At 39.5% G+C, this 10,372-nt stretch overlaps 1 protein-coding gene across 2 annotated transcripts in view; it reads left to right on the forward strand.

Annotated features, from left to right (window-relative positions):
• The window catches only part of Yeats2 (YEATS domain containing 2), an 84,398-nt gene that overhangs the window by 9,802 nt on the left and 64,224 nt on the right, over nucleotides 1-10,372 (forward strand). For both annotated transcript variants that reach the window (XM_013033072.1, XM_013033074.1), the window contains exon 4: nucleotides 9,359-9,470. In XM_013033072.1, the coding sequence (XP_012888526.1) occupies nucleotides 9,359-9,470 (112 nt within the window). The remainder of the gene's footprint in view (nucleotides 1-9,358; nucleotides 9,471-10,372) is intronic.

Below are 10,372 nucleotides of genomic sequence, written 5' to 3' on the forward strand. Positions count from 1 at the left end.
CCCAAGTAAGTAAAGTCTGTGAGAGTCTTACCCCCAATTAATCAGCAAAAAGCCAGGAAGTGGAACTGGCTGAAGTGGTCAAGCGTCAATCTTGAGCAGAAAAGTTGAGCAAGGGTGCAAGGCCCTGAGTTCTAGCTCTGGTTCTGTCGTGCACACATGCACATGCACACATGCACATGCACGCGCACACACACACACACACACACACATCAGAGTCAGGCAAAGGGGTGGCTTGGGAGACAGGAAAACAGGATGAATAAGGCATTAAAAAAACCCACACTGGCCCCCTACAAAGTCCCCTGATGCTCCACACCCCCACTGCCTCCCCACCCCTCCCCCAGTTGGCACAACTCTAGGCTCAGATCACATTTCCTTGCACGACTGGGTGATGTACTTTGGACAAATACAGTACGTCAACGTGCAGGGACAGGGGAATGGGTAAAAGCAAAAGTGTGGCAAGGATTGTTGCCATCTTCCAATAATAGCGTTTCAATTTGGTACCTAAATAAACAATCTATTTTAGTGCCTTCCCTTTCATATCTCCAATGTTCCCTTCTGTTATTTCTGGCAGTTCCCAATCCTGTGATGTGATTAGGGAGGATGATTACGCTTACATAACAGCAGCAAATTAATTTGCCCGAGCCTGGAGAACAACAGCAGAGCAAGGCCGGCAATCATTTTGGAGTCATGGGGATCACTGCCCCCGTCCCTCCCTCTTCTCCCCTCCCCCATCCGCCTCCAGTTTATTTAGGTGACATCAAGGGATTACAGTGAAGTCGGTCAGTAGAACACTGCTGGGAAAACAACCAAAACATCCAGGCTGACCTTGTAAACTAAGAAAAGAACAGTAGAGCAAAGCATGAAAGATCACCTCCCAGGCCCCTACCTTTTGCAAGGAGTCAAGCCATTTGCTGGCCTTAGCTATTCAGCCAGCTAAGGGGTGTCTAAACCAAAGACATTTGAAACTTGGCTTCTAATTTTTTTTCTTTTCCTTGTATTCATTCCCTTTTGGAATTTATTTTTCATTTTTATTTAGTTTTAGTACTGGCACTGTGTTTGAACTCAAAGCCTGGGTGCTATCCTTCAGCTTTTTTTCATTCAAGGCTGGTGCTCTAGCACTTGAGCCACTCCTCCATTTTTTGCTTTTTGCTGGTTAATTGGAGATAAGGGTCTCTCCAATTTGGTACCGAAGAAGACTACATATAGAGCTCCCCTATGATCCAGCAATCCCACTTTTGGGCATTTATTCAAACAATCACAAACAAGACTATACTAAAGCTACCAGTACAACTATGTTTACTACAGCATTATTTACCATAGCTAAGACATGGAACCAACCCAGATGAATGGATCAAGAAAATTATATATTTCTATATATATAATGGAATTCTATGCCTCCATCAGAAAGAATAACATTGCCCCATGTTAGGAAATGGAAAGAGTTGGAAAATATTATATTACCTGAAGTAAGTCGGTCTAAAGAAACATAAGTCCCATGGTTTCCCTTATTTGCAATAGCTAGTATAAGTCTAGGTCAAGCAGAAAAGATCAAAAGCTATGTACCTATGGCCATATAAGATGATGTTAAGTGAAATGACCCAAGATAGGGACACAACTGTTTTTTCCTTTCTTGCTATTATTTTTAATGTATTTAAAATGTACTATGTGATTTCATTGCTTCTTTTGTATGTGCTTCCCCCACGGTACAACCTGTTTTCACTGTATTTGAAGTCAGTGTCCCCCCCCCATCTTGTATATACATTTTTCTAATTTGGGGAGGGGAAGGGAAATAACAAAATGGTGAAATAAGGATACAGGTTGACCCATTGTAACAATGAGACATACAAGTAAAGTTGAAAACCATCTTTACAACTTGGGTGGAGGGAGGAGTTGGGGGAGTATGGGGAGGGAAGAGATGGTAGGGAATAAAAAGGAGGAGGTAACAATGCTTGATAGGAAATGTACTCATTACCTTACTCATGTAACTGTAACCCCTCTGTACACTATTTTTATAATAAAAAACATTTTAAAAAAAGTCTCTCCAATTTGGCTGGCTGGCCTGGCTTTGAATCTTGGAGCCTCAAATCTTAATCTCCTGGGTAGGTGGAACTACAGGTAGTGCCTGGCTTATGATTAAACATTTTAAAGTTGTGTGTGCTTTTTTTAAAACTCTATGAGCTTTAACCAAAACAAAGCAAAAAACAGGTATGCCAATTTGAAAACAAAACAAAACCAAACTGTAACCCAGGATCTCAACAAAGGCTGGAGGTTTACAACAGAGTTTGGCTTACATGTGGAGCACAAAAGGCACTGGCTAGTAAGTCCTGCTTACACGTCTCACCTGACACTAACCAGAGACAGTCATTTAAAGCCTTCTGAGCCTTGGTGTTCTTCCTCAGGAAGGCAGATAATACTGTCTTTTCGTCTCTATTACAGAGCTGGTGTTCACCCAGGCGTTCGTTCTGGTGTTCATCCATCCATCCAACAATGCTAACTGAACACCAATTCGCTCCCAGGACTCAGTATCACCCCACGCAGGCTCGGCCCAGTGACTTCACGGCACTGTGCTAAAGCTCCCAAGGGACAAGGACTGACCTCCCTTTCTCTCCCCCTCTCCCAACCACAGGACAAATGGAGGTAGAACAAAGCCTATTTTACAGATGAGAAAACTGAGCACAGAGACATTTAAATAACTACTCCACATCTTTTGAACTTTATTTTACCCCCCTCCTCCCGTCCTCCACCCCTGACTGGCCTCAAACCACTATCCTTTATCTCTTCCTTCAAATGGATCGCCATCATGGGGCATGCATGGTATCAAGCTCCATTTGGCTTATAATAATTTGCACAGAAATGTATACTAATAGTAGCTAGAATTCCTCTTTAGTGTTGCTATTTAGAAATAAAAGAAACCAAGAATAAAAAATAAAGTACGCTGATATTTCTTTTAGCCCCCAAATGCAAGGTTTTCTACCATTAGTTGTTCCAAGCAGATTTTTGAAACTATGATACACAGTTAAATTTCAATGCACAGTTTAATATTTATTTGGTTTCCAAAATGTGCTATTAGATGTCATTTTAATGTATGTTTTATAAATTGTCGCTCCTTACATAATTAAAGTAAATTAAACCATGTGCATCATTTGTCAGAACTCATTCAGAATTTATTATGATGATCTGCAAATATTAGTAAATATTGTATTCAATTAATTTTGTAATGAAACTTTTAATATATACTTATCTAAATGACACACTTTAAAACATCAAGCCACTTCATTTTGCATGTAAGGCAAAATGATCAGATGATTAACATTTTTTTCCAAAGAATACATATTACTCTAAAATGAGTTCATAGATTTAAAAACAAATACATCATGCTGTTCAAAAGTCTTTTCCTTCTCCTGCCTTTAGAGTACTATGTCGGCTCTTCCTCCAAGACACAAGGCCCTCACAACACCATCTCCATTCTCTCTTCTTTGTCTTTCTGCATTCTCCTTTTTATCTGTTTACAAAGCTTATTAGCTCTGTTATATAACAGTCAACCAAACAACTATAAGCAGTGCCATCAAACCTCCTTTTCTGTCTCATCTTTTTGTGCAAACTGTCACTTATATAGTAACTTCTAGAAAGAATACACTTTGCTTCTTGCCATTTTCTCTACCTCAGGGCCTTTGCATGACCTGTTTATTTTGCCTGAAATGATCTTCTCTCAGTTCTTTGCCTAAGTGGCTGATTCCTACCACTTGTGTCTTGGCTTTTCTCCAACAGCTGACCAACAACACTCAAGTACCCATGCAATCACTCCACCCTGTCGTCTGCGGAACCCTCGCAAATGTGGCAACAACTTCCCAGCACTGAATTTTTTCTTTTTTTTTTTGTCAGTCATGGGGCCTGAGTTTTGGGTCTGGGCACTGGCCCTCAGCTCTTCAGCTCAAGGCTAGCACTCTACCACTTGAGCCACAGCACCACTTCTGGCTTTTTCTGCTTATGTGGTACTGAGGAATCAAACCCAGGGTCTTATGCATGCAAGGCAAGCACTCTACCACTGAGCCACCTTCCTAGCCCATAAACTTCTATTTTTACAAAAAAGAGGATTTGAAATTTTTTATATAAAACCTTTAATGATGCAAACCAGATTCTGTATTCTTTCTTCATTATCACAGCAGGAATTGGAATTTGTATTACACTTTTGATTTCTTTGAAGTTGCAATAAAAATCATGTTGTAATGTATGAGGTTGTACTTACTGAGAAATCTTTGCTGATCTGTGGGAAAGGTACAGCAAATTGCTTAGCTTGTTACATTACTACAATCTGAGGAAGCTAAACCCTTTTACATTTCTCTTATACACCTGAAGTATCTCTTAATAATAGTAAATGAGCTTTGTTTTTTGACATGTATGGCACTTTAACGTTTTTGTTTTCTTTTTATTTTTTTGGGTCAGTTGTAGGGGCTGAACTCTGGGCCTGGGCACTGTCCCTCAGCTCTTCAGCTCAAGGTTAGCGCTCTACCGTTTGAGCCACAGTGCCACTTCCAGCTTTTTTCTGCTTATGTGGTGCTGAGGAATTGAACCCAGGGCCTCATCCATGCAAGTCAAGCACTCTACCACTGAGCCAACTTCCCAGCCCCCATTTTAACATTTTTGAAATAGCTGTTAAGAGTTGTTGTACTTGTTCATCTGGTCCATGTCACTCTGATAGTAGTGTATAAAAGAGCCACTGGGACATGATTAACCAGTTAATTTTCACAGACTTGTTGAATCATACTATCACCATATTACCTACCACATGTCTTTTCCTAAGGAAGTCATACTTTATTAACAAGTTTATGGCTTATTGCTTTCAAATATACATATATACATTTTTTTAAAGAAATTTTTAGCCAGGTGCCAGGAATTTATGCCTGGTGGGAGCTTTGGCAGCTACCTTGAAATTTTAGGATTATTCTTTTGTATCAAATCACAAATATAAACTGGATAACTATGGCTAACGCCTATGTTCCTAATTTCTTGGAAGCTAGTGATTGGGTAGACTGTGGTTTGAGGCCAGCCTGGGCATAAACTTGAGACATATCAATCAGTAGCTGGATTCTGGGTGGCATACATCTGTCATCCTAGCTACAAGGGGAAGTATAAGTTGGCATACATGAGAGACCCTAAAGTAGTCAAAAACGGCTAGGAATGTGGTTAAGAGTAGAATGTCCACCTAACAAGCACAAGTTCAACCCTCAGAAGCACCAAAAACCAAAATGCACAAATGTGTCTATAATGTACTTTGAATCTCATCGCACATTTTCTGATGAAAAACATAGTTAGATTGCATTCCTATAGAATTTTGTGTAGTTTTCATGACCACTCAGCCAACTTTCTAAAAGCTATGATTGTAAACTTTGCTTTTAAGCACAAGGCGATCCATGAATGTGTGCTCAATTCAGGATTTGGAGTACAATTGCATAGGTGAAGAATATATGTTCCCTGCCCTTGGGAAGTTCAATGGAGTATGTAGGACTAGAATGGCTCTGCCCCTGGAGAATATCCTAGTGAGGCTTTTCAAAACATCTGTCTCTCATTTAGTTTGAATATAGGAACTCTCTAGAGCAGCACTGTCCAGTAGAAGTATATTATGAGTCGAAGGTGTAATTTAAATTTTAAAACCATCCAACTGTTGGTGCCTCATGCCTGTATTCCTAACTACTCAGGAGGCTGAGATCTGAGAATCACAGTTCCAAGCCACCCCAGGCAGGAAAGTCTGAGACTCCAATTAACTGCCCAAGTAGTAGAATGTTAGCCTTGAGGGAAAAAAAAAATGGCTTAGGGACAGTGCCCAGGCCCTGAGTCAAGTCTCAGGACCAGCACAAAAACAAATAATAAAAGCCAGAGGATGAAAATAAGTTACTTGTTGGCAGGATACTGCAGTTTTAGGCTGCAAGTCAAGAAAATACGCTATGTTGTACAAGTTCCATAGTAATGAGCTCAGTACTACTGTGCATCGGCAGCAGACAATCTGGGTAGGGAAGAAAGCTGCCACCTTGGAACATAGACTAGCACAGTGGTCAATCATGGCTCCTGCAGCCTGTTGCTTAACCTTTAATCCTGGTTGCACAGTTTACTTTGTGTGTGCAGCCATGGCAAGTTAGCTGTAACCTCTCTGAGTGTCAGGGAACATAGTTTCTAGTGTAATTATATACTTATTTCCTAGGTAAGTTAATAGATTAAAAAGTGTTTACAACAGTGTTTGAGTCAATAAGTCTTTAACAGTATTTGCTATTTTGAGGGGCAGAAATTCATCCTGGAAAGATTTAGGAGAATTGATTTAGTTTTGTTGAAGATCTTCCATGTGGAAGTGGGCAGTAACAGCTATTTAGAAATGGAAAAATGTTTGTTTTTGAGACAGGGCCTTGCTATGTAGATCATGAATTTCATGTTGGTGATCCTCTTGTCTCTGCCTCTTGACTACTGGCATGGTGGCATTACAGAAAGATACCACACTCACGGCTGAGACTTCTAAGAAGTGGTAAATTCTAGGTTACTAGAAGTAATCCTGAGTCTGGTTGGTCACTGCTTAATAGTATTTCTTATCTCTGAGGAATTTTGTTCTAGAGAAGCACTGTTTTATATGGTAAAATAATGTCTTTTGAGGTATGGCATTTCCATACCTCACGTTTGGTAGGTCTTACATTCCTTTTTTTACAGAGAAATTTCCTGTTAAAAATATTATTCCTTTGGGGCTGGAAAGGTGGCTCAGCAGTAGAGTGCTTGCCTCGCATACATGAGGCCGTGGGTTCAATTCCTTAGCACCACATAAACAGAAAAAGCTGGAAGTGGCACTGTGGCTCAAGTGATAGAGCGCTAGCCTTGAGCTGAAGAGCTGAGGGACAGCTAGAGTTCAAGCCCCACGACTGACCACCCCCCCAAAAAAAAATTGTTCCTTTTTCCTGACTTTGTACTTTTGCCTGTGTCTCTCTTGGCCATAGTCATTCTGTCTAGTCTCTGAAGATTAGTCTGTCTGTATAAATTAGGAACATAATGTATTTTATCCTTCATAAGAGTTTAGCATATATACAGTATAATTGAGGCATGTTGCAAGTGAGTGGTCATTTTTGCTGAAATTTAAACAATCAAGATTGCTGTCCATAGAATTTATATTAATTAAAAAATTTACTTCATCCCATGCCTCTTGGAGCCACTGTATATTTGGCCTTGGGTCCTGTTTCAAGTTATCTTAAGTTGACCAAAAGCCCAAATCTACTATCATCATGGCTACTTCTCTTACCTCAGCTGGTGCTCAACTAGCTTGTTCTATCCAAGGCACAGTAACTTTTGTTGGTTTCTAACATGAATGTTGCTTTCTCTACTTCTTAAGTTCCTGTTGTCTTAGGACATGCCCTATTATGTGCTTTTTTGAAAACTTGTAGCTCTGTGCTTGTTAATTCAAATCTGTTAGACCCATCTGGTTTTGGTCTTAAACTCTGCCCCTAATAAATTGTATGTTGGAATAGTTTTCTTCTTTCTTTTTTTTTTTTTTTTGTTGGTCGTGGGGCTTGAACTCTGGGCCTGGGCAGTGTCCCTCACTCTTAGCTCAAGGTAAGTGCTCTACGACTTGAGCCGAAGTGCCACTTCCTGTTTTCTGGTGGTTTATTGGAGATAAAAGTCTCATGGACTTTCCTGCCTGGGCTGGCTTTGAACTACAGTACTCAGATGTCAGCCTCCTGAGTAGCTAGGATTAAAGGCATGAGCTACCGGCGCCCGGCTCTTGTTAGATTTCTAAAAGTGCAGCTGATCAAAAGTACTTTTTAGTAGTTTCCACATCAGGGATTCATAAACATTTAAATTTAAAGGCTTTTTCTCCCCATTTTTTCTATTAACTGAGTTATATTGCTTTTTATAAAGAATTTTCAGTTAAATATCTAAATCTGAGACGGAGCCAGTGGCTCATGTCTATAATTCTGGTTACTCAGGAAGCTGAGATCTAAGGATTATAGTTTAGCAAATCCAAAAGACTTTTATTTCCATTTAGCCAGCAAAAAGCTAGAAATGGAGCTGTGGCTCAAGTGGTAGCATGCCAGCCTGGAGTGAAGAAAGCTAAAGCAAAGGTGCCAGGCCCTTAGTTTTAGCTCCAGTTACTAACTCTAATGGTTTGCCAGAGTTATCGGGTTCAGTCCCCAGTACCCACAAACAAGTACAGAAAAGTAAATAGATTTTAAAAAAATTAAGATTTCAGGGGGCCAGGAAGGTGGCTCAGTGGTACAGTGCTTGTCTTACAAACATGAGGCCTTGGGTTCAATTCCTCAGCACCATATAAGCAGAAAAAAATGGAAGCTGAAGACCTGAGGGACAGTGCCCAGGCTCAGAGTTCAAGCACACGACTGACCAAAAAAAAAAAATTAAAATTTCAGTAAATTATTCTCAATACGTTAATTGTGGAGTTTGGTTTAAAAAAATTCAACCTTCTGATTTAAGCATGAGTATACATTGTACTGTACAGCAAATGCCTCTCCACCCTTCGAAAATTGGAGGAGTAGAAGCACTGCTTAGGAAAATTAGTTTAAATTTGACAAGTATTCATTGAATCCCTTCTCTAGTCAATGAGCAAAAACCTTTCTCAGCAACAAATTACATGTGTCTGGATTCTTCAGCCAGTTAGTATTCACACATGTTGTCCTTTACCTCCTAAAAATCACAATCACTACTTAGGGTAGGTCATATTGTCAAGAGTGTATGATACTTCTTTTCAGTCTTCTTATAAAAGGTAAGACAATGTAATTACTACTCTCAGACTGAGCATTTTCATGTTTTACTTTTATTTTGCCTCTTGAGGGTTTGGAACATACTCTTCACAGCTAGTGAACCCAATTGGATTTGACTTCACTATGACACTCTGACATTCTTCAATCTCCTTAATTGCTTCATATATGAAATTGATTCTTTTTTTTTGGTTATGAATTGTGGGCCTGGGTGCTGTCCCTCAGCCCTTGTATTACCTCAGGGCTAGCACTCTACCACTTGAGCCACAGAACCACTTCCGACTTTTTCTGCTTATGTGATGCTGAGGAATTGAACCCAGGGCCTCATGCATGCAAGGCAAGCACTCTACCACTGAGCCAACTTCTCAGCCCGATGAAACTGATTTTAACTCCAAGCATTCAGTCATTGAAAGTTTCATGTAGCTTTAAGTTGAATATTTTTTTGTTTTAACATTTTTAATGGGGTTCAGCATGGTGATTTGGCTTTACATGAGGAACCCTAAGAGATTCTAAAAGGACATGAATTTCTGATTCATTCATGATAAAAGAACTGTTTCTCTGTAGAATGAAAGTGTGAACACAGGTGAATGTGTACATAAGTATCTTCTTTTCCCTAGAGAACCTCCTTTCCACTTGACCAGAAGAGGATGGGGTGAGTTTCCTGTCAGAGTTCAAGTTCACTTTAAGGACAGCCAGAACAAGCGGATAGATATCATACATAATCTGAAGGTATTGTAACAAAGCATTGCTCCAAAAAAAGTGAAGCATCTTCCTTCACCAGCTGTTTACTAAAAAAAGGTAGTGTAGGTTTGCAGAAGGAATTGGCCAAGAAGAGTGGCAAGATAATCTTTTGAACATGTTTTGCTCAGTGCTATACTTCTCTAATATTGGAAGGTTGGAGAGGCAGTTGCTGTACAGTACAATGTATATTCATTCTTAAATCAGAAGATTGAAGTTTTTAAAACCAAACCTCACAATGTATTACTTGAGAATAAGTTACTGAAATCTTTATTTTTTAAAAATCTGTTTACTTTTCTGTAAAATAAGTCAAGTATTTTGGTGAGGACTTGGATTCAATTCTCAACGCTGCAAAATAAATAAACAACCAGCTATGCAATTACCCACCCCCCCTAAACACACACAGTGAAGCAAATCTTTGCCTGTAATCCAAACTATTTCACAAATCCTACATTCCATTCTTGTAAATCATTTTGTAAAGTGTTTTTCAGTATGTGGGGAAGACCCACTAGAGTATATGAAAAGCAGAGCTTAAGCCATATGTGTATAGGACTAAGGGGATAGCTCAGTGGTGGAATGCTTACTTAGCATATACAAGGTCCTGGATTCTATCACCAATGCTGCAAAAAACATAGGGTTTGGCATGGGGTAGAGCAATTACCTAGCACGTAGAATTGGTTATCATGTAAAATTGAATATTTAGCACTGCTAAATAAGCAAAAACAAAAGTACTGAAGTAATGATCTTATAGAAAATTTCCTCACAAGGAAAAAAAGCCATATTTTTTGTTTGATGCTTTTGCACAATAAAGATATGTAATCTTTATAGTTAGAAGACAGACGTGTGTGTGTGTGTGTGTGTGTGTGTGTGTGTGTGTGTGTGTGTGTGTGTGT

This window comes from Dipodomys ordii, unplaced genomic scaffold, assembly GCF_000151885.1.
Source record: "Dipodomys ordii isolate 6190 unplaced genomic scaffold, Dord_2.0 Scaffold162, whole genome shotgun sequence".
Lineage (NCBI taxonomy): Eukaryota > Metazoa > Chordata > Mammalia > Rodentia > Heteromyidae > Dipodomys > Dipodomys ordii.